This window comes from Rhamphochromis sp. 'chilingali' (genome assembly GCF_963969265.1).
Source record: "Rhamphochromis sp. 'chilingali' genome assembly, chromosome: 2".
In the NCBI taxonomy this organism is placed as follows: domain Eukaryota; kingdom Metazoa; phylum Chordata; class Actinopteri; order Cichliformes; family Cichlidae; genus Rhamphochromis; species Rhamphochromis sp. 'chilingali'.
In genome coordinates, this window is record NC_137930.1 from 48348768 (window position 1) to 48373402 (window position 24635).

Sequence of the window (24635 nt, forward strand, 5' to 3'; positions counted from 1 at the left end):
TAGAATACAATCATAACTAAAGCTTTTTTTGTACTACATACAAAGAATACAAAATTTAAAGGGAACGAGGGGTGGCTGTAGCTCATGAGGTGGCACAGGTCAGCTATTAATCAGAAGGTTGGTAGTTTGAACTCTGGCTCTGCTCCAGCCTGCATGCCCCAAGTTACTCTCTGATGCATCCATTGGAGAATGAGTCCATTTACTGTTTAACGCCATAAACACGGGAATCAACAGGAATAAAGAATAACTAAGAACAATGAAACACATGTCAGAACCAAATATTAAGTACAGACATAAAACCCAGGGTCAATGATGCACGTGTCAGATTACAAAGCAAAATACACATCAGGTGATGAACGCTACTTAACCTGTTTTTAATAATCGTTATCAGTATTATATAAAGTCCTTAACTTTATATAATGATGGCCTGGATTGTTTGTCACCTTTTAGACCCAAGTGCTTTTTTCTAGTCTTTCAGATGCATTAAAAGCTTCTTTAGCTTTTTCATTTATTAGGATTTATGTGGATTTACAGTTAAAATCAATATGGGATTAAAGCAAATTCAGTCTTAGGCCAACACAGCTGGACATAATGTATTCTGCATGAATGTTGTAATGGATACTTTAAACTGCTATGAAATGGGAGATGGCAATTACACAATGAATGATATGTTCATATTTGCTAAATGGGGAAATGCTACGTTTAGTCTGGATAAGAGATGGTCGATCAGGACGTGATGGTTGTGGCATTCCTTGTTGTGATCGATATGTGGCAGTCACACTCTAATGAAGATATAATATTGTTGAACCTCCAGACATTTATCAGTTGAGTATGCAGCTTGAGTCAGCTTTATAGTGATGTTTGTATCTTTTAGGCTGTCATCCTGCAGCTTTGCAGCTTTTTAGTCACTGTTGCTACTCTCGTGGCTGCCTTTGGGTTGCAGCAAGAGAGCAGTTTTGGAGAACAGGCTCTAAAATAAGTTACGTATGTCCCATTTTATTCCCTGGCCTACCAAAAAAGATATATCAGAATGTGCATGGAAAGTTTTAGAAAAGGGGGCCTTGGAACTTGGAAGTGTTTTAGTTTTGCATCGGCATCCTGGAGCTACAGTATTTGGACATTTTTTGCCAGCACAAAAACGAACATTTAAGTCATTATCTTGATGTTCTTCAGTAATGCCACACATTAATGCAAATCCACACAACAAGATCCAGGAATTCATAAACACACTCCTGTGCACAGTGAATTTTCAGCCTTGGAGGTTCACGGTCTCGGACAGTTCTTGTTTTGATCTGCAAATCATGCAAAGCTACTCTACAAGAGTCCTAGATAATAAATATAAGGTTTATGAGCCTAAACTTAGACAGTTAGTCCCTTAAAGTACTGAGAAAAAAAAGATCACTTAATGTGACAGAAAGGGCCGGAACAGCTGATAAAAAGTGTATTTTTTGTCTGCAGTGGTGAGAGTAGAGAAGCACAGAAAAGCAGATTTTATTAGAACATCCGATCTGCATCAGTTTAAATGCTTTCTGAAGGGATTAGCTGTCCACTGTCTGACTTTAACTCGCTACCCAGTGCTGGAAACCGAGATGGGAGGACGCAGGTACATGGGCAGCTTCTGAGAAGTGCTGTGAGTGCAGCTGATGCTGTAACCACTTACTTGCCTCCATCTGAGGTGACTTTACGTAAAGCCAACATAAGATTAAGGCCAGGAGGGGACAGCCTGCCTCTTGACGTTTAGTGCAGGGGATTAGTGACACAGCTTTATTTTAACATGCGAGCTGCTGTCGGCCATGGAAGAGCACGAGCACTTAAATGGTGCCTCAAGCAGCAGCTAAACATGAACACACAGAAAAAACTTTGTAGACTATACAGGAGTGTAGAGGTTAATTTGGGAGTCTTACAGCTGGTTATAGGGTATAATATCAGCTCATCCTCTGTTTGAGCCCTTTTGCTTCCCTCGATTGGCTGCCCAACACAAACAGAAGGTGGGGATGGCGGGTGTGATGGGCCACTCTTCCCCCAAAGACGTGTGGCTGAGATCTGTGCTAGGGATATCTCCTGTTTTTGACATCATACAGATACAGAAGTGAGAAACATAACTGAAACTGGATGTATGAAACAGCCTGCGTTCAGCTCACAGAGATTACTGTGCTTATGGTGAAAATCTATCACAGAAAAGAAAGTGAAGATCAGAATGTTGAGTTTTCTGCTTTAGGAAGTGTTTTGTATTTTGCAGCTCAGGCCCACCACAGCTGAAAATAGTCCTCTTGATCAACTGACCTGAGAGCTGGTAGCGATTTTTGGTGAGGAGTCAACAGTGATCTGTAGGATATAAGTGTATGTGACAGTGGCTGTCTGAAACTACTGACAGCTGATTAAAAAACACAAACAAAAACAAACTTTCACTTGCTCAGATCAGCCTCATCACTGCACTGTCTCGGTGTTCACGAAGGTTTCACACATTAAAAAGCTCTTCTTGCCTCCTGTCTGTTTTCTCTGCAGCGTTTCTTTGCTTATACTATTACAGCAAGTCAGTGCATTTAGGCATGTGGACACAGTCAAGGGAACCTGCTGAGGGTCAAACAGCATCAGAATGAGGAAGAAAGGCAATTTAAGTGACCGACTGTGGCTCTGGTCCAAATATTTCAGAAACTGCTGATCTGTGCTGGGTCTTTCCAGCACAATCATCTCTGGTTTTTACAGAGAAACATCCAGTGAGCGGCTGTTCTTTGAGTGGCTGCTTCTAGACGACAGAAAGGCGCCATTAAGTCAAATAACCACTTGTTACAACTAAAATGTGCAAAAGATTCAAACCAATTTTATTTATATAGCACCAAATCACAACAACAGTTGCCTCAAGATAAAATCCACCTTTCTCATACCAACAATGAGCTAAATTTATCAAATTCAGGTTTTACGCACTATAACTTTAAACTAGTGACTGGTGTTTTTCCCCATAGATTTTTCTATCATTTCTATCATATCTTCAGTAAACATCCATGTTTTGTATGGCCTATTTTAACATCTCTGCAAGCAAAATGTGTGTTTCTTTGAAGGAAAGAAAACAGGAAGCATGTTTCAGTTAACAACCTTTATTGATTCCCCCTGCATGAAATACAAGTGCGGATTGTCATTGGATGGTTGCCAACTAGTTAGAACAAAAAGTAAAACCCTAAAACTATCACCATAGAGAAATATACATAAAAATATACCTCTGGAAAACTTCATATAGACATTTCCTAACAGCTTATAGTCAGGGCTCAATCAGTAGCAATAAAGACTGGTATGATGTGAACACAGAAGAAAAAACAAAACAAAAACAAGGCCCTGCCCCATCTCACCCAGACACTGGACAGACGGTCATGTTACAGGAAGTATGGCTGACTTGGGGAATGTAGGTTAATATTGCTTTACATAAACACAAGCTAGGTTCAGATTAGCTGGATTTGAACTGACTGCAGACAAACTGAATTCTTTGGCGTTTTATTCAGAGTACTTAAAACCATAAAACCAAAGTCTGAAATGGAAAAAAGAAATAAAAACTAAAAGCGCCTGCCTTTTAACCGTTCTTGCATATAGGATAAGCACCTGAAGAGTCCCTGCTTGTACCCCGATGGCGAGCTAACATTCCTCTCACACAACATGCGTCTGAAACTGGGGTGAAAAATGGACACATTCCTTCAATAAGACTTGAGTGTAAGAAGCATTCGCACTCTCATCTTGAGGCACTGAAAACCCAGTTTCGATCAACACTTTAGGCGGTGCTGAAGAATCTGCGGGACTGAACGAGCGTCATTTCCGGCCTCTCATTGCACCTTTATCATATTTGAGTCACAAAGCCGATTGTTCTGTTCTCAAAATGTGACATCTCCAGATCAGAAATGCCTGACACGAGTCTGCTCAGCTTGTTTGACAATTACGTCTTAAAAAAAACGCACAAATTATGGCTGCTCGTCACGTTCTATGAAAACCAGGACGCTCAGACTTAAATGTCATCGCAAATTGTGAGGATCTGCTTCTGTGAAGTGAAGCCGTCTCTTTCTCCAGATTCTTAGCAACTCACTGACATAATTAGTGGGCGGGGGAGAGGTGAAGGCGATGGCATTGAACAGGCTCGCTGCTTCTTACTGCAAACACTAACAGAGTGTTTCCACATTTGTAGCTAAATCGTTTAGAGCAGGAAAAAAAAAGAAAGAAGAAGTGTGAGTGACGTGCTGGAATGATGCCTCGACACATTTGAGGAAGATTAAAGAAACGTTTACATGTGTTTAATGCTAAATGTAACAGATCATCGTCTATATTATAAAGTAAAACCATACCACACCCCAGGCTTCCCCCATCAACACAGCTTTAAGATAAACAGCACACAAAAACACAAAGTCTCCTTTCTGCAACGTTACAAGCTGTCAGGAGAGATATGTTGAACTTTAACATTCTCCTGGATGTCCAGCAGTTGGTTGTCCTGTCAACCGCAGCATAAACAATGTGGCCGAGAGAGGAAGCAGGAAAGAAAAAAAAAAAGAAAAGAAAAAATCCCCACGTTGCATGTGACAACTTAGTTCAAGCTATGCTGCTTCTTCACAATACGGTTATCTTCAGAGAAGGGGAGATAGGAGGGTGAAGCAGCAGTGTCTGCGCTCTCTCGCACAGACACGCTGCCGCTCCTGAACACCTCCTTAAAATAAGTCTAAGAGAAAAAAAAACGAAGAAAAAAAAAGTGACACCTCGTAGAGGAGGGGGAGGAGAGGTGTGTCAGAGGGAAAGTTGAGGCAGGTTCGATTGTTTGAAGAGGAAATAAAAACGGTGGAAAGGAGAGGAGAGGGGGGGTGAGGGTGGGAAAGGGAGGCGTCAGGGATAATGTGACAGTCACTCCTCGTCAGAGCTGCTGCTGTTCTCCAGAGAGTAAACCATGAAGGCCAAATCAGGCCGGGCAGGTACCATGGGGTTACCCGGCTTCACCATCTCGAAGCCCATGTAGTGGAACGTCTTGATGATGGACACTGGAGAGGAAATGAGGGAGAACGCTCAGTGTATTTGTTGAGGTAACATTTAAGCCCTAAAAACTGCAACCAAATCAATTTTGTGCCAACTCCACGTCTCAGAATGTGAAGCTAAACATCTCATTTTTTTTCCTATGTCTATATCTATTTATCTATCTATCTTATTTCAATAGCAACACTGCTCCATTTAAAGATCTGACACAGGAACACTGGATATTCTATCCATTTTTCTGATAATTCACTGGAGAAAACCTCAAAAAAGTAGTTTTTGTATCTTTTAAGGAGCTGGGATATACTGCTCAAACCAACATATGATAAGGTCTCCTTTTTATTTACACTGAGACTCACACCAGCCTCATATTCTAGCTCAGATTCCTTCTTTAATACTTTTCTAATATAGGAAAATATAATGGAACTGCAAATATTAAATGATCTGAGTTGGAGTGTTAACCTTGACTCTAAGTGGTCCAGTCTTTGTGCATAAGCACCTCTCAGTAAATGATGATTTCATTTATTTAGGCCAAAAAGTCATCCAGACTCACCTGGCCCTGTGTGAAAAAGTAATTGTCCCCTAATCCTAATAACCGGCTGTGCCACCCTTGGCAACAAAAACTGTAATCAAGCGTTTGTGATAACTGGCAATGAGTCTTTTATGGCGCTGTGGAGGAATTTTCTCCCACTGATGTTTGCAGAATTGTTTCGGATCCACCACACTGAGTGGCCTGTTTAAGATCATACCAAAGCATAGGGGGCTTTTTTTCCCCCTTAATAAATGAAACCATTTAAAAATGTTGTATTTACTCTTGTTATCTTTGTCCAAACGTGTAACTGTTAAGAATACACAAAAAACTAGTAGCACTGATAGCGTATGAATACTAGCACTGTATTTATACACTCTTACTATTGGCTGTACACCTGGATAAGGTCTCTGCATCAGTATACAGTGGTTGGCAAAGGCAAATCGTGCTTCAGAAAGAACAAGGGAAGTGCATTTTAAAATAACAGGAGCTCTTACATCGATCCTCTCTGTTTTTATGGAACCACAGGAAGACGTAGTTAACTTTGAGCTTCTCTTCTGCAAACTCAAGCAGCACGGTGAGCCTGTGGATGACATGAACACAGAGATACAGAGTCAGCCGCTAAGCGAGGGAAGAGACGAGCGGGGATGACGCACAGAGTATTTTTCCCCCCCTCTTTTATATAAGCACTGCAACTTTACATAATAATGCAGTGGCAGCTGCAAAGCTGGCTGTTTTTAGGACTGGCAGGGTGCCTGCACCAGGCAAGGTTACTCTGTCCCACCATTGATTACAGACAAACACAAAGCCAGGCTCTAAAAGCAGAAACTTATTAGCACAGCCTTTTAATTAGTAGATTTGAAGCACCATGATAAATAGCTTCTCATAAACAACTTACATCCTGGCATAAAACCTGCTCTGGTGGAGAACACTGGGACAGTATGTCAACATTTCTAAAACTAGACCAACATAAGAAATGTCCCATTTAAGCAGCTTTATGACCCAGAACTCCAGAAGAAGAAGAGCTTGTGTTTTGCTCGTTTTTCTGCTGGACTCAGTAAAATATGAAAGATTCACAAAAGCCATTTCTGTCTTAACAGTGTCCAGTTTTTTCATGTCACGACTTTGTATTCAGTAAGCAAGAAAAATTGTTTCGAAAATGCCAGAAAATGTACTCTAACACAAACAATGACAGGTTAATGAACCTAATCTTGTAGTTTCCAACAATAACTAACAGTTCAAATATAACAAATGTAGAAAAATGTGTCCTGTGAGGGACCCAAACTCTCCTCTCTCCAGCCTCCAAACTTAAACCTGAACTTCCATTGAAACTAAAAGTGGAATAGGAAGAGGCAAAAACAATGTTTTGCATTATGCTTAAAATGCTTCTACACATCTGAGGCAAAGCTGAAAATGACTCAGAAATTTCTTCCTGATGAGACAGTTTAGAGTTTTAACAACAGCAAATAAAAAGCAGGGTGGCTTCTTATTAAACCACAATAAAATGAGGAAAGTTGGAACTTAAAAGATCGTCTTATAAACTCTGTTCTCCTTTATTAAAGTCACATTTTATTGTCAAAGAACAGTGTTGGTCAGGTCTGGCATTTTGTGCTTTTCTAACAATATCCCTCTTGAACTTACCCCTCCTTGCTGCCCTCCACCAAAGGTCCAGCAGGAATCTCCAGAAAGAGGCTGTCTCCTGATAGAGCTGTATCCCAGGCGGCTGAGCGGCGCTCGCTCAGCTGGTAGTGGAAGCGGAGCAGAGTAGAGCTCCCACTCACTGAAGAGGCCTGAGTCACAGTTAACTTTTCATCCTGGAGGCACAGGGAGGAAGAAGAGATTTAGAATAGATCCTAATCCAGCTTTGTGAAACCAGAGTGAGATGCTATATGATACACTTTCTAAGGACAATAAACACAAACACCACCCCCACCCGGTTCCTCCATAAAGGGGCATATTTTCAAGCTCCTACTCTGTTTTTTTGGGAATCTGAGTTCTAGCAGGAATATCACATCCACGCGTACACATCTTTATCCTGGCTGTGCATGCCAACGTTTTGAAAGTTTGAGGGGTGAACGAAAGCTGAAACATCAAACTGCAGCACACGCCTCCAGCTGTGGTGTCACTTTTGGTGCGAGGGTGAAGCAGCAAGTGTAAACATGCCAGGAGGCTGAAAGCTTGGCAAAAGTCTGAAGAAGACTTCTCTCTGTCTGAGAACTGTGCTGAAATGAAACCAGTTAAAGAGGAAGTGGTTAAAGAAGCAGCAGACAAGTGTGATCTTCTGTGAACTAGCAAACCATTTGTCTTTACCAACAAGTTAGTGGCGCACAGATCTTTGTTTCATGAAACTGAAACTAAACCAAAGCATGGCAAACAGCAAAGGTAAAGTCTTGGTTTGTTTTTTAATAGCTGCCCTTCACAGGATGCTGTCCATTTCAGGACCTTTGATCAGCAGCGTCACTCTAAATAGTCATGCATGACTCTCGTGTGCCGAAATAGAAGTGAAAGTGTGAACGCGTTCAGCATTCTGTGCTGTTGCTGAAGCAGTAATATTAGAAAGGGCTGCACACTCTGCACAGATGAAGATGTTAATGACAGTTTGTGACTGATCTGCCTGATCCTAAAGCTCTAATCCTCCTGAGAGTCAGTCACATGTCTGGGGAGCAACCTGACATACACACAAACACTGTTGTTTCCTCTCTATTGTTTGTGAGTTTGTGTGCAACCCCACCCAAGAAGTTCACAAATATGAGACAGCTATAAAAGTATACATTTTCACTTGGGTGCTTTTTTGTGTTCTGCATGGCAAACATACCATTTGAGCATGTCCGGGGGAGAGAGGACTACAATAATTTTGTTAAATCCACTGCAGGTGCAGACGAGCAGATTAAAGGATTTTTTTTTAGCTTTAAATAAAACAACTTTGGGAAATGAGGGTATAACTCGTTAGACAGGCGCTCCTGTGTTTGGCTCAGTGAGTCAGAAATGACCTTGAGCGGTGAAGCACTTAACAGTTATGACAGAAAAGCTTATAGTGAATTACAGCAACACGTGCCAACCCTTTCCCCCAGTGTTTACCCCCTAAACCCCATTCAGTTTTATTAAACCCAATTTAATCTGAAATAAAGACCCTGATGACTAATGTAGGACTCTCACCACAGCAGCATTAAGAGGCTGATATTTTGCATGCATTATGGCAGCGGTCCCCAACCTTTTTTGCGCCACAGACCGGTTTATGCCCGACAATATTTTCACGGACCGGCCTTTAAGGTGTCGCGGGAAAATACAACAAAATAAAACTAGTACCGGTACTGAAAAAAAAGATGATTTATTCATAACACACGTGAAAAGACCCAGGAAAACAGAGTTAACGATAAAAACGATAACAAAATAACGCTGAAAACCGATAAAAACCCTGAAAACCATACATTTCACACCTGAGCCTCAACTCTCGCGGCCCGGTACCAAACGACTCACGGACTGGTACCGGTCCGAGGCCCGGGGGTTGGGGACCGCTGCATTATGGCACCACTTTGCATGTGTGTTGGTTAGAGTGGCCACACGTGGAGAAGATGATTTACAAAATTGGACTATAGCTCTGTGTGAAATATTGAGGACCTTCACCTTGTGCAGTAGCACGCCGAGAGAGTGATCCCTGACCGTCCCTCGCCCACCCGGGATCTTCAGCTGTGGGTGAGGGGCATCAGGAGCACCACAGAGGCCCCGGAGCCTGAGGGATGGAGCATGGCATCAGAGACCCCCCTAACCAGGAACTGCAGAGAGAAGCATGGAGAAACATTTTTCAATACTCGTGTAAATTAAAAAAAAACAAAAAAAACAAAACAATTTTGTATAAATTTTTACAACTGCCACAAAATAGTGAGATGGAAATGTTTTCGAGACATATGTTTCCTGCCTTAAAGCAAACCTGCCAAACTAAACTGGATGGAAACGATTGGCGCTCTTCGATCTACCCTTATACCTGACAGAGCAAAACAGAAACCATCAGCGAATGAGGAGAAACCAGAGTGCATTATTAAAATCTGCAGAGTGACTAATCACCAAGACCACAGCTAGATAAATGAAGTTTTATGGGAATGCTTTCACGCACTTACAACACTGCAGGGCATCTCTAACTCAGACAGACAGAAGTGAAACTTGGGCACTCATGACTAATGGCTAATGATCCACTGCTGATGTAAACCTCTTAGCTTGTTACTTCACACACACCTTATTTTAACTTCATTAAGCATGTTCATATAACTAGCAACTATGAAGCACCTGTAGCAACAAGCTCGCAGAACGAGATTTAGCACGATACTGCCCGCTCGTTTGTTGGATCCATTTAAAGCCAGGGATGTCAAACCTGCTGCCCAGGGGCGAGAAGTGGTTACTGGAAAGCCTTGTGAAGTGTGATTCAGCATTTAATTACTCAACACGCTTAGTAGACACACTGGAATGTGGAAAACCTGACACTGCTGACATTTATTAATTTTTTTAAAAACGTATTCTACCTCAGAGATGTTAGGCTCATTAAAAATGAGGACGCTTCATTCCAACTTCTGATCAGATATCAGTGTAAAAATCCATCAGCTATAATCTTCACTGTGAAGAATTATGCCTGATGCTGCTATAAACATTGCTTTACTAACTTTACAAATTAAAAGCTAAAGAAATAATAAAATATAGCAGAATAATGAGTTGAACAGGCCTGATATAAATGTGGTAACATTTTTGCATTTGTCTCACTTACAGCAACCAAATATTAGCAACGCTTTTGTCTTTTCCTGAGGCTCCTCACACAGTCGGTATAAATGAAATCAGCTTGTGACAGGTCATGTTACTGCAAGCACAACAAGCATTTCCCAACAAGTGTCACCAGTGTCCTTCTACTGTACTTCACGCTGTTATAATGAGCTACTTCAAGGTCATCTGATATTTGCTGTGCTAGTTTCTCTTCATTCAGTAAGGCCTCAGTCACACAGGCATAGAGTCTGGTCTGCAGCACCCTGGCAACCAGTGGTTGCTATGGAAGAATGAATTCTGACATGTGATTACTGGAGGTTGCTAGCAGTTTCTGGGTGCAACTAGTTGTAAAGATGGTGCTTCGCCAGAAACCCAGAACTGAACTTTGCCTTTATACAGTTTTCCCCATATAGGTTCTCATGCATGTGGCCAAATAAAGTAAGTTTTAACATTTCTTTGAGGTTTGGAAAAAAGAGAAACTTAAATTACATAATTAAACATAGCTTAACAGAAACTCCTACAGTCGTTTTTGTATATTTGCATCAAACTCAGAAGCAGAAACAGCCTGACTGCAACACTGTGGCCTTTAACCTGAGACTCAGTGGTCTGCATGGTTATATATAGAAAGTTCTTCACTGCTTCAAACCTGTTACCACAATTCAAAGTAGAGCAGGGCGATATGACCAAAAGTATTTATCACGATATACATTTGAAAATTTGCGATAACGATATAACTGACACTACAGGGAGTGCAGAATTATTAGGCAAGTTGTATTTTTGAGGAATAATTTTATTATTGAACAACAACCATGTTCTCAATGAACCCAAAAAACTCATTAATATCAAAGCTGAATGTTTTTGGAAGTAGTTTTTAGTTAGTTTTTAGTTTTAGCTATTTTAGGGGGATATCTGTGTGTGCAGGTGACTATTACTGTGCATAATTATTAGGCAACTTAACAAAAAACAAATATATACCCATTTCAATTATTTATTTTTACCAGTGAAACCAATATAACATCTCCACATTCACAAATATACATTTCTGACATTCAAAAACAAAACAAAAACAAATCAGCGACCAATATAGCCACCTTTCTTTGCAAGGACACTCAAAAGCCTGCCATCCATGGATTCTGTCAGTGTTTTGATCTGTTCACCATCAACATTGCGTGCAGCAGCAACCACAGCCTCCCAGACACTGTTCAGAGAGGTGCACTGTTTTCCCTCCTTGTAAATCTCACATTTGATGATGGACCACAGGTTCTCAATGGGGTTCAGATCAGGTGAACAAGGTGGCCATGTCATTAGTTTTTCTTCTTTTATACCCTTTCTTGCCAGCCACGCTGTGGAGTACTTGGACACGTGTGATGGAGCATTGTCCTGCATGAAAATCATGTTTTTCTTGAAGGATGCAGACTTCTTCCTGTACCACTGCTTGAAGAAGGTGTCTTCCAGAAACTGGCAGTAGGACTGGGAGTTGAGCTTGACTCCATCCTCAACCCGAAAAGGCCCCACAAGCTCATCTTTGATGATACCAGCCCAAACCAGTACTCCACCTCCACCTTGCTGGCGTCTGAGTCGGACTTTCAGCCTTTCTTACCTTGGCCATGTCTCTGAGTATTGCACACCTTGTGCTTTTGGGCACTCCAGTGATGTTGCAGCTCTGAAATATGGCCAAACTGGTGGCAAGTGGCATCTTGGCAGCTGCACGCTTGACTTTTCTCAGTTCATGGGCAGTTATTTTGCGCCTTGGTTTTTCCACACACTTCTTGCGACCCTGTTGACTATTTTGAATGAAACGCTTGATTGTTCGATGATCACGCTTCAGAAGCTTTGCAATTTTGAGACTGCTGCATCCCTCTGCAAGATATCTCACTATTTTTGACTTTTCTGAGCCTGTCAAGTCCTTCTTTTGACCCATTTTGCCAATGGAAAGGAAGTTGCCTAATAATTATGCACACCTGATATAGGGTGTTGATGTCATTAGACCACACCCCTTCTCATTACAGAGATGCACATCACCTAATATGCTTAATTGGTAGTAGGCTTTCGAGCCTATACAGCTTGGAGTAGGACAACATGCATGAAGAGGATGATGTGGACAAAATACTCATTTGCCTAATAATTCTGCACTCCCTGTACACAAAATACTTTACAATTCCACAACTTTATTAGTGCAAAAAAAAAACAAACAAAACCCATGAATGTATTTTCACTTACACAAGCAGCTTTTTTTAAGTGCATTAAAGTTATATAAAAAATTTGCAGTGCAAATGTAAATTCCTTGTTGACAGTTTAACCAAAAGGCATTTCCAGTGGAAATTGTCCAACATATCCTCAGCATAACCGTGTATAATATCCACAAAACTTAAAAAGAGGTTATACACATACAATACGGTAATATTATGTTGAAGCACAGTACGTATCACTCCGCGAGGCTCCTGCCTACGATAGCCGTAATGCTCCGACAATCCATCAAGCTGTGCGGCTTTGTAGCTTAGCAAAGTCGTACTGAAACATTTGACAAATTTCCGAGCGCCGTGTACGACATAAAATCGTTTCGAGGTCAGTAAACACAATCAGAATTCATACATAAGGCACACGGGATTATAAGGGGCACTGTCGATTTTCAGAAAACTCAAAGGATTGATTTTAAGTGTGCCATATTTTCCAAAAAATACGGTAATAACAACGGCCCACTAGCATGCTCTACCAAAAATAGTGCTTTGTTGTGTATCTGATGGACGAAAGCTAAACCAGTTCCACACCACTGAAGTTGCAGCATTTTTACAAACCAATTCTGGTTCATCCGTTTCATTAAACGCTCTTCTCATTCAGCGTCGCCGCCATGTGCATATGTAAACAAAGGCACTGCGCATGCGCGTTTTACCCAGATTTTATCGCGATATTTCATTTTCTTATCATTGCCTAACATTATACCGGTATTACCGTGAACGGTATGTGATATGGCCCAGCCCTAATTCAAAGTAAATTAAAATCACAAATGTCTGAATATCAATCATGTGATGCAAACCAGCTACAAACTCTTAAATTGCTCGTATTGAGCTCCAGTTCATGGACTCTCCTCCACAGGCTGTTTGTTTACAGCGAGTCTGTCACTGACAGAATTAAAGCCGATGATTTATTACAGCTTCAAAGAGCCACCACATGCAGTGGAGGGAATGTATCATAAATAAGCGCATGATCTGTAAACACCTCTGCAAATAGCCTTCATGGCTTTCGGAAACAAGCATGGTCTGCGTTTCGAGTTGCAGTCGTGCATCTCACACCAGACGTTGGCAGACGGCCGGCGCTGCCAGAGTCGGGCTGGGACACGGGGAGGGCTCCCGGTCCTCATGGCGTCAAACTTTAGGTAGACAGCTATGCAACAGCGCCTGACTCAATTCTGTCCCCGATTGCCAGTGAAACCTGACACGTTCTCTCTTAAACATGCATCAGATGGACTGATCTGTTTGCAAGTATACACACATATCCAAGTCATGTGCAACAGAACAGTCACATGTATCAAACAAGCATGTGCCTTTCATGAGAGGGAGGTGCCACAGTTTCCCTGCAGACCAAACAGGTTACCCCCACGACCTGATGTACAGAGCTACAGAGCAATGGAAAACAAAGCGTATTATGCCTGTTCATGTCTGCTGCACACACCCTCTGTTTGCTCGTCTCATTATTTGTGCTTAGCTGTGCACAGGAAATGTGCCAGTGCATTATAGTGGGTAAAATTTTAGGACCCTCTAACTGGAGGTTACTCAGTTTCTTTAAATAATCGTTACGTAATCTATAAAAATTGGTCATAGACTCTTCATCAATAGAGCATGTCGATTCCACAGAAACAAAACTGATACCGACTGTATTTGGGTCAACAGGTAGGACACAGATGGAGGGAGAGAGAGCAAGATGCCAAGGCAGGCTTCTTTTTCCATCTTCCCTTTCAGACAGTCTGCCCTTGATGGAAATGCCAGCTTGTTTTGAAAGCCAACGCTCTTGTCCTCTGACATTTCAGCCACACTCTAAACACCCTCCTCTACACCCTCCTATCCCAATATGCCACTCAAGCTGAAGGGCTGTGGCCTTTAGTCGTCTCCCAACAAATCACAAGTGACAAAAACACCATTTAGTTTACATTTTTCCAGAAGGTTGACTTTATGCTCTGTAGACCATTAATGTGAAGACTGAGCACGTTCACAAGCCTGTGCTGCATTAAGTTGCTAGTGAGGATCATCTGTGTATTGCAGAGAGATGCGTTATCATCATTTTGGCAGGACTGGTGAGAGTATGTTTGTATTCAAGAGAATTTATTATTTTATTTTTAAAGCGGATGAACGCTTGCACTGCCAGTTTGCGCTTCCTGAGGTGCAAGTTGTTATGAGAACTGATTCAGGTGAATTGTTTCACGGGGATGAATACCTCGGGTTGGACAGGCAGTTGATCCAGAGTTTGGCTAAAAGCCAAAAAACACACAACTCAACCAAAACAGGAAGCTTTCTGGCAGGTCCTCCAAGAAGCCCAAGACACACCAAACCAACTTTTAACGCTGTAATTACAAGATTAGTCATGGAAAACGACTCGACTCAAATCCACACTGAACATAAACAAGCTTCCTGGCTCCAGAAAAGCTTTGGGAAAGGGCTTTAGGTCTTACACATGGACAACTATTTACTGTAGGAAAATAAGGACAGTCCTTAGACTTTTGCCGACACCAGTAAGTCTGTCAGAGCAACATGTCGGAGAAATATCGAGAAACAGGAAAGGCACACGTGCTCTGAAACGTCAGCGTGAAAGGAGGCGTCTCTGCCAAAACATAGAACTGACCCCTGCACCTAAACTGTATGTGCTGAAGCGGTGCTAGAAACTTCAGATTTAACCCAAGATTCATTTTAAATGGTGTATTATCTATATAGATGTCTGTACCCCATTTCTCCGTAACAGTTGGACCAATCTCAATAACCTTTTCTGCAAACATCATGAAAAACAAACCTGAATTGCGATGATTTTCTGAGAATGCGTTCTTAAGTTCTGTTTGTTTCACATGTTACTTCCCTACGTGCGCAACTTAGCAGTCATCAAATTGTTGGTCAAGTTACTACTGAATACAAAATGAACCTTGATTTGTTTTGGCTCTCAGACTGTTAAAAGCAATCTGGGCTGAACATCTAAACAGTCATTTACTGTAATCTATCAGATTGTCCCGTGTCTTAAAGGTAGAGCTATGATACTCACAAGTCTTATCTTGCACAGTATTTTTACCAGATTTCCTTCCTGGTTTCAGATATGCTGGAGTTACGGGTATACCATCTCTTTTCCCATCTCACTGTCTAAAGTGCTTGAAGCTCAGAATATCATACAGCACTTTGTGCATTACAGTTATGTGTAAAAAAAAAAAAAATTAAAAAATTAAAAATTAGCTGCTCTGCTAGCAGCAGCCCCTTCTGTGTTTCTGACTGGTCATATGATGTCACACCTCCTCTTATAGAAACTACACTGGGAAATCATGGGTTCATTTATCGATCACCTTTGTCTGACTGCTGCCTTCAGTTCTGATTTTAGGGTGGGAAAGCCAGAAAAGTGAATAAATCCTGGGTATGTTGAACATGTTTCATAGTAAAATCATCAGACAAACAGTGAAGTACAGTGGAGACATAAATGTAACGTTTTTGTTACTCAGGAACACGACACATAAGGTCAATATTTAACCACAGTTCAAAACAGAGCTGAAGGACACAATCCGAACAATCAGAAGATTTTAGCTTGTTATATTAACAAGATAACAGATATATTAATGAATGCATCTGCTGATGATAATGACAGGATGTGCATTTAAGATGAGATATGCATTCAGATACAAGTGTAAAAGCCTGTATCTGCACTAGCAGCTCTGCAACACTGAATTCAAGCATTGCAGTTGCTTAAAGATGACCCATTATGCTAATTTTCTGCTCCACATTTTTTATTGTTGGATTAGAGTACCTTTGGATGATTCACAGTTTAAATAATTCTTATTTATCTCACACCGGGCCTTGGAGCAGCTCTACAGTTCAGTGTGAAACACGATGTCCTGGCTCCTCGACCTTCAATCCTTAAGCAACTGAGCTATTTTAACCAGAAAAATGACAGTGGGGCCATTTATGTTTTATACAAATCATTATTAAATTCTATCTTGATTTATCATACTTGTAGTGTTGTCTTTATCCATGACAAATGGTCTTAAATGTTCAGAATTACATACAAAACTGAACCATGACTAAAGGGAAAAGTATGCATGCTCATGCCTGTTGTGCAAGCAGTTTGACATAAAACATCAACTCAATTATCCAACAGCAAAAAGGGTGTTTCTGCTTCAAAAGACTTGAGGGCATTTGTGTATTGGATGGGTATCTCATTAAGTGCCTGCCTTTCTGCTACTACAGTATTTCTGTGGCTGACAGAGAGCGCACAGACTGCAGCTGAATCAGAGGGACTTTGAGACCCCTTTCATGACAGAAAACACCAGCAGCCACTTTATCAAACCATATCTATAATCAGACCTTTTACTTTTGATTTCAACTACAGACCTGTAAAGTTTTATGATACAGTCACAGTCACAAAAATCAGTTGATCTACAAGTCAACAGACCAACACAAACATCCACCAAAGTATTTGAGATTGTGCCAGCAGTCAAAGGCATCTACAGGACCACAAGTTCTCTCAACGATATACAGCCGCACAAGGTGAAATCAATACCAGCCATGCAAATAGGGCTGGTAACAAACCTGAACAAACCATTGGTCCTAATATGAAGCCTCAAAATAACCGTTTTTTCCCCGTCACCATCATATCTGATGAGACATGGGTGGATCTTCGGGGTGGGGCTGAGAACACAGAAAAATAAATACTACATACACATAATTTTATTGACACTTGCAATAATAATATATTTATTAGTGTAGGTAAAGGCAGAGCATTTTCCAATGAGCCACTCTCACTGACATACTTGCATATTTGAAATGTGAATCTAACGAAAAAAGGTGTCCGCAGCTGCAAGAGCATAATATCCAGTGACACCATAAATCAAGAAAATGCAATAGCTAACAACTGACTGCCACTAGCCAATGAGCATATTGTGGATAATCCAACTTTCTGACATTTAAAATGCCCAAAATTTAATGAATCAGCTTTTTTTTTTTTTTTTTACTCAGTGTGACCCCCCCAAAAATGACATTAGCACAGGGCTGGGCAACTCCAGGCCTCGAGGGCCGGTGTCCTGCAGGTTTTAGATGGTTTTAGATGTGTGATCCAACACAGCCGATTCAAATGGCTAAATTACCTCCTCAACATGTCCTGAAGTTCTCCAGATGCTTGGTAACAAACTAATCATGTGATTCAGGTGTGTTGACCCAGAGTAATATCCAAAACCTGCAGGACACCGGCCCTCGAGGCCTGGAGTTGCCCACCCCCGCATTAGCTGGGGGTGTAATTAAGCTGTAATTAATAAACAAATTAAGCAACCTTTCTCATCACAATCTCCATCTTCAATCTCATGCTTAGTCCAGCCAACAGTTCAAACCCTGTGGGTAACAGGCTGACAGTGACTGTGGTAAAATACTCCATTCTTAAATCTGAGAAGCGAGCACAAGCAAAGCAAAAAAATAAAAATCTTGCGTGACAAATTAAGAATAATAACTGCTACTTATTACTGCTAAATGACCTATGTGATTAAGCATTTCATCTCCAACTGCTTCAAAACCATCAATGTCTGTTTCATGCTGGCAGTTAGGAATTCGTCCTGTTTATGTAACCAACTCCCTGCGGACAACTATAAAACCGGCGGCTGTTAAAGCCAGATGTCAGCTGATGCTGCTTGGCACAGTTTTGGCTTTGTTACGAAATATTGAACATGACTGATCCAGGATATACCAGCAAACAGCGCAGAGCCCAGAACCACTGAATTAAAAAGGCACTTAGTGCACTCAGGTAGCACAGGTTAGAAAGTCCAGCCGTTTCTGAGTGAATGCACTCCTAGACACTTTCCACATGCAGATTCCATTGATTCTTGGGAAGTGAACCAGGGGAGAGAATGGGGTTATGCAACTGCTCTAATGTAGGCCAGTGCATGCCTTCTGCTGACGAGGCCATAGCAGTCAGAGAGCTAATATAGTCACTGCTCTGGCTCACAGCATCAATGGACCTCTGCCTTCTCCCTGCTCTGCGTGTCAGATGATAAACACACAGGACAAAAACAGGCCTTGTTTCGCTCTCTTTTTGTTTGAGGGCAGAGGCATACAAAGAAAACACACAGGCTACAATTAAATGCTGCAAATGCTCATTTAACCAAAAGGTCAAATAGTTATTTAACGTCTAACATTGTAATCACTCCCAACAAGGGTTAAACAGGTGGGTGCTGCATAACAAAAGACAAGACACCAAATCCCTGTAGGACTATGATGATGCAATAGCAGGAACATAAGGTGCAAAACACCACCAGTGTAAACACTCACTGAACAGCCACTGTACTACACACTCCAGATAAAGTGAAGATAATATAATTCTCTTAGCGCTTGCATATCACTATGCACACAGAGGTGGGGAAAACCAGGCACAAACAAAACCACACACGCTGCCACTAATTGTTATTTTTATTTTTGATAAAGTCAAAATAACTGTCCAGACTTCCCACAGTTCAGTGAGACTTAGCTGACACCCTGGCAGTCTACACAGAAATAAATCAGTGCATGTGTTGGGTAATAAGGAAAAATATCAGAGTTCATGAAAGAAAAACAAGAAGAAAAAAAACAGTAGTATCTCCAATACATGGTTTGTCCACCAGAGAGCACTGATTATTTTCCAGCTAAAAGGCATCTTGCTTCCTACAAATCTGCTCAGTTACTTAATAGTAGGTGAACTCCCCATTAGGAAAAATGTCATGAGGTTCCCCCAATAAAGACCTTATCAGCTTATAAAACGAGATGTTTCTATTATTCAATTAAAACAGTGATATTATTAGAAGTGGAGGAAAACTAAGTCATCTAAATGATTCCAGGATTGGAAACAGCAAATATCCAAATAAATAATTAGCTGGAAAAATGCCTTCAATAATCTGTTAGGGCTACTAACTTTCTACTGAAATAAGGTGAGGAGTACATTACATCCGGAAATGTAATCACTTAAGGAGTTGGATTAAAAAATTAATATGAACTATATGAAATCTGTGAACCAACTAAAATAGTCTGGGTCTGGCTGTTTGTTTGTTTTTTTAAGAAAATTTCACAGTTGGAGCTCATTAACTTCTAGCGACTAAGGAAGAAACACTAAGCACAAAACACAAATTAAAAAAAAAAAAGGTGCAGATGCAGGCCTATAGTTCCTATATTTTCAATAACAAGAATCAACTTGTTTGCTCCCGGAAGAAAGCTAAAAAGTGGTGTAAGGGGGCTTTCACGGCCTTAAAGACCTCCACCTCCAACAATAAAACAGCGTACAATTGAATTCACGTATAGCTCACAGTTAGTGGATGCTTACCTGCTTTATACAGCGGGGAAAATACCGTGTAAATGTGGCATAAAGCAGCTTTAACACTGTTAGAAACGTCTGGGTGAACTTGTCCTGCTTATTTTTTAAAGACGGTAATAAAATTCGCCATTAACCTGCTCGGTAAATATCATAAACCTAAAACCTTCAGCTCCTTGTGTTTACAGTGGCTCGACATCTGTCAGGGGAATCATTTCTAGATGCTTCCAGCCTTGCTAACTGAGCTCCGTGCTAACTAGTTGGTTGTTTGTTTGTTTTACAAACTAAGCGCCTTTAACACAGAGACAGCGTTAATATGAGCAGCTGACAGCAGCGCAAACATCTGCTTTCAGTATGTCGATAAAGAAAAACAAACATCCTCATACCTTTCCTCGGTGTTCAACATGATGGCTTCGAGGAAACGCGGATATTTACTTCTTTTATGACAACCGAAGCAATCACTGTTCAACAAAAACTCCGCAGATGTATTCACCATTCGGGGACTCGGAGCAAACTTGGTGTTTGTTAAGTCTGTAGTTCCACTTTCTGTAGATGAAACCACCACCCGACGGTACAACTACACTGCTGCAGCCCGCAAACGAAACACGGCGCTTTTATAGTCGCGCGAGGCATCATGGGTATTCTTCGCAGGTTTTTTTTCCCCCAGCTCAACAAAAACAAAGTGAACAAACCGACAAAAACAGACTAAAGCGCCGAATAAAACTAATCACGGATGAAATTAAATGAGAGTCGTGATGTGTCATTTCTGTTTCTTTGTTTTTATTCTGCTTCCTTCCCTTAATTCACCTTTTTTGTAAGACATAGGCCAAAGAGCCGAGGAGCAATTTTAGCAATATTCCTCAAGTTTTCTCACTTGTTACTTATCTTTCCTAAGACATTTTAAGTTTTTCACATATGGATGTTTTAAAGAAGACTTTTAACGTCCTTACACGCCTATAGATCTGTCTAAAAAGTATTCGCCCTATTTTCTTCTTTCTTTTCTGTTGGAAATTAAGCTTAGATCTTAAGAAGAAACAGATCTTAAGAAGCTTAGTGTTTCAGATCATCAAACAAATTTTAATTCTAAACAAATATAACCTGAGTAAATACAAAATGCAGTTTCTAAATAATGATTTTATTTATTAAGGAAAAATCTCTACCTACCTATGCAGACCTACCTAGCTATATATAACAAGTGATTGCCCCTTATTAACCTAATAAGTAGCTGTGGCAACCTTGGCAGCTAGAGATAACTCTTTATTGTCATTGCACAGTCGTACCTAGTACAATAGTACAACGAATTACTGTGCAATGACAGTAAAGAGTTATCTCAAGCTGCCAAGGTTTCCAAAGCAACTTATTAGGTTAATAAGGGGCAATCACTTTGTCATATATAGCTAGGTAGGTCTGCATAGGTAGAGCAGCAGCTAAGCGTTTGCTTTGCAGGATTTTTTAAAACTCATGCCAAAGCATGCAACCAGATTTCCTGTGCAGGCCTCATGACAGTAAAATTGGAAAAAAAAGTCAATGAGTGAACAAGACTTGCGTGGAAAAGTTGACCACTAAAGGCTCTTCTCTCTAAAAAGAACAGGTAACCTGGCATAGGTTTGCAAAGATCAGTTCAATTCAATTCACTTTAATGCAGATTAGTTTACATTGCCAGTGCCAAATCGCAACAACAATCACCTCACGTTGCTTTATACTGTAAGGTACATCCTACAGTATTCTGGAGAAATTCTTAACAACCAAGCCCCCTTATGAGCCATCACTTGGCAACAGTGGGGAAGTAAAAACTGCCTTTTAACAGGAAGACACCTCCAGCAGCAGCAGGCTCAGGAAGAGGCGGCCACCTGCTGCAAATTCTTCGGGGGATGAGGGGAAAGAGAAAACAAGAAAGACAAGAGGAAAGAAATGATCCCTGATTAAAAACAAAACAAAACAGCAAAGGGAATAAAAAACTAAAATTTAAAAATGTCTTCTCTGAAGTCTCACCCTCCAGTGTATGTGTAAAAATGATTCAAACAAAAGTGCTCATCAGATAAGAAGCTTATTTTCGTGTTTTCCGACAGCTCGCTCAAACCAGTTATACCGCAAAGGTGCACCCTGACATGTAAATAACACTGACGTTAAAGGTAAAGCACGCACACTGTAGCAGGTTCTCTCCTCTCCTTGCCCAGCCAGTTACATAAGAAGCACACAAAGAAAAATTCTCCAGTTTAACATAAGTAACCACTATTTTTTCCAACCAATGACTATATTTGCATTAACCTCCTAAGACCCGAACTCTGCATTTTAAATTTTTCTTTGATATTTGGGCATATTGGGGCCCAATTAATGTAAAAACAAAGAATTACCAGATTTTTTTTTTACCTTATTGTTGTTTTTATGAAAAATCAGAGCCACATATGAGGATATTCGTTTAAAATTTTGATAGAACAGTAGCAGTATAACGTCCTCGTAAGTGGATATCAGGCCCTTGTAGAGCAAAATTGAGTATTTTGGTCTAAATAACCCAAAATGTGATGTTCACATATGTGGACGCCAGGTCCTAGGAGGTTAAATACGTTTGCTTAACCAGTAAGCAGAGGGGGAGTTTGAGACATCATGACATATCTCACCATCAAAATCCCTCTGGAAACATGTGCTAGTACGAGCTGGTGTGCAGTGACACTTTGAAACTCCATCGGATTTAAATTTGGCCTTATAATAAAGTCTGGGGTTAGAGTTACTCAGGTTAATTTATTAGGGTCAGGTTTCACTCATCCAGTGTGTATCCTGTCTGAAGAAATTAATGTACATTTATAGACTAGACTAGAGCATATCTGTTTTTAACTAGTTATGATGCCTCTACATTTACTTAAGTGCAGGTTTAAAACATTTGCCTGATAATATTGTGGAATATTATAGTTTAAAATGTAGTTTAAATGTCCTTCAATTATCTTTATATACATTTAGTATTTCTTGAGTTGTTTTCCCAAAGAGACTGACCAAAACTCTTAGTTTTTATTCTTTTTAAATCAATACTCTTCAGGATTACCTTATTCAGGCCCTGACTAAAGTTTCTGCTTACAAGCTCTTTTAAGAAAAGAAAGTCACCGACTTTACACACAGGCAAAATGCAGCGTTGCCAGAATTAAACTAATGCCTTCTTGGATGACACTCCTCCCCGATCTCCTGCACTGCAGTGTATTGCAAAACCACAATGATTAAGATTAGTTACAAAGATGAATCAATTTGAACAAATAATATCACACAGTCTAGCTGGCTGAACACTGTTCACACTCTGGCAATTGAACTCTCATTCTTACAATCGTAGTCATGCTTTGATGCACACACACACACACACACACACACACACACACACACACACACACACACACACACACACACACAGACTGAAAATACAGTATCATCAACAGCTTTAGGTCTAGAGTCAATAAAGCCATGTGGTAACGTGGGATATAAGGAGATCCTACTTGTCATTGGTGCAGATCATGATGCTCCAAATCACCCTAGAGCTGTACATTATAGATGACTTTGACCTCTGACCCCTTCTGAAGAAAGAGACAAATTTAACTTACACCCCCTTAAAGTGACGGCAAAGCCCTGCTCTTCCTGTAAAAGTGATAGTCTGTCCCTCTCAGTGGTCATCTTGGCCCAGTATGAATCCCAACATAGACCCAGTTATGTAAGGAGGAATGGAAAACAGCTCCTGTGCCAAACAGATTATCAGATTAGTAACAAGATAGTTGCAGCCAGGCTACTTGATCCTGGCACATCACAGCGTTACTGTCGGAGGTCCGGCCTGTCTGGACGAGCAGAGGACACGGGGGGTCATTGCCCCCCGCCAACCACCATGAAACAGCTCTGTCGTGATGTAACCGTGTGCGAAACCCTGTTGTGGAGTCCCTGTGGTGTAAATGACAGTATCCAGAGCATTTTACGGCACGGCTCATTGCTTTTCTCAATAAAAATTCCAAGAAACACTAAATCTGAATGTTATATAAGTTGTAATTAGGGCTGGGCGATATGACCCAAAATTCATATCTCGATATTTTTTACCTGGATGGCGATATAAGATATATATCTCGATATTATTATTTTTTTAAGCCATAAGTTAAGAACAAAAAGAGAGTTCTTAGTCACACTGTGTCCCAGCTGTCACACGGGCACTTTTATTTACATACAGCGTAGATGTACATGAAGAAATTACTCAAAAATAAATTATCAGCATTTATTAAATAATCATGGTCCATAAATAAAAGAAAACAATGTTGTTTTTGTGCATAACAAAAAGCTCACAATTGTGCAGTCAAAATGTAAACTAATAGATGCTGAGCGTAATAACAAAGAGACAGATTTCACAGCTGCACCACGTCTCTGAACACGTATCACTCCGCGAGGCTCCTCCTCGGTAGCCGTTATCCTCCGACAATCCATCAAGCGGTGCAACTCCGTAGCTTAGCAAAGTCATATTAAAACATTTTTTGACAGATTGCTGAGCGCTGTGTACCACATAAAATCGGTTCGCGGTCAGTAAGCACAACCAGAATTCATACATAAGGTGCACTGTCGATTTCTGAGAAAATGAAAGGATTTTAGGCCGTGCAGCACCTCCGGGCTGCATGTCGTTAGCGCGGTTAGCTCGTTAGCGCGGTTAGCTCGCTAACACGTTGACACCGTCCAGCCCCACGCACGGTAACTCGCTAACGGAGATTTTCCGCTTTCATCTTGTCATTGCCTGCAGGTGAAGCTATGGGGGAGGCGGAGTTGTGTTCAGTGAAGGAGAGGCGAGGCCGAGTAACGCAGCGTAGAGACAAAAGTGGACGAAAGAGAGGCAAACCTGCGGCTCCACAAGTATAAT

General features: G+C 40.9%; 1 protein-coding gene across 1 annotated transcript; it reads right to left on the reverse strand.

Annotated features, from left to right (window-relative positions):
• Positions 1-3088: 3088 nt before the first annotated feature.
• Positions 3089-20372, reverse strand: oaz2a (ornithine decarboxylase antizyme 2a). The gene is given in 6 exon segments (XM_080876434.1): positions 3089-5003; positions 6019-6104; positions 7163-7335; positions 9146-9226; positions 9228-9294; positions 20158-20372. Coding segments are annotated over 6 exon segments (651 nt in total). The 5' UTR covers positions 20268-20372; the 3' UTR covers positions 3089-4869.
• Positions 20373-24635: the final 4263 nt, after the last annotated feature.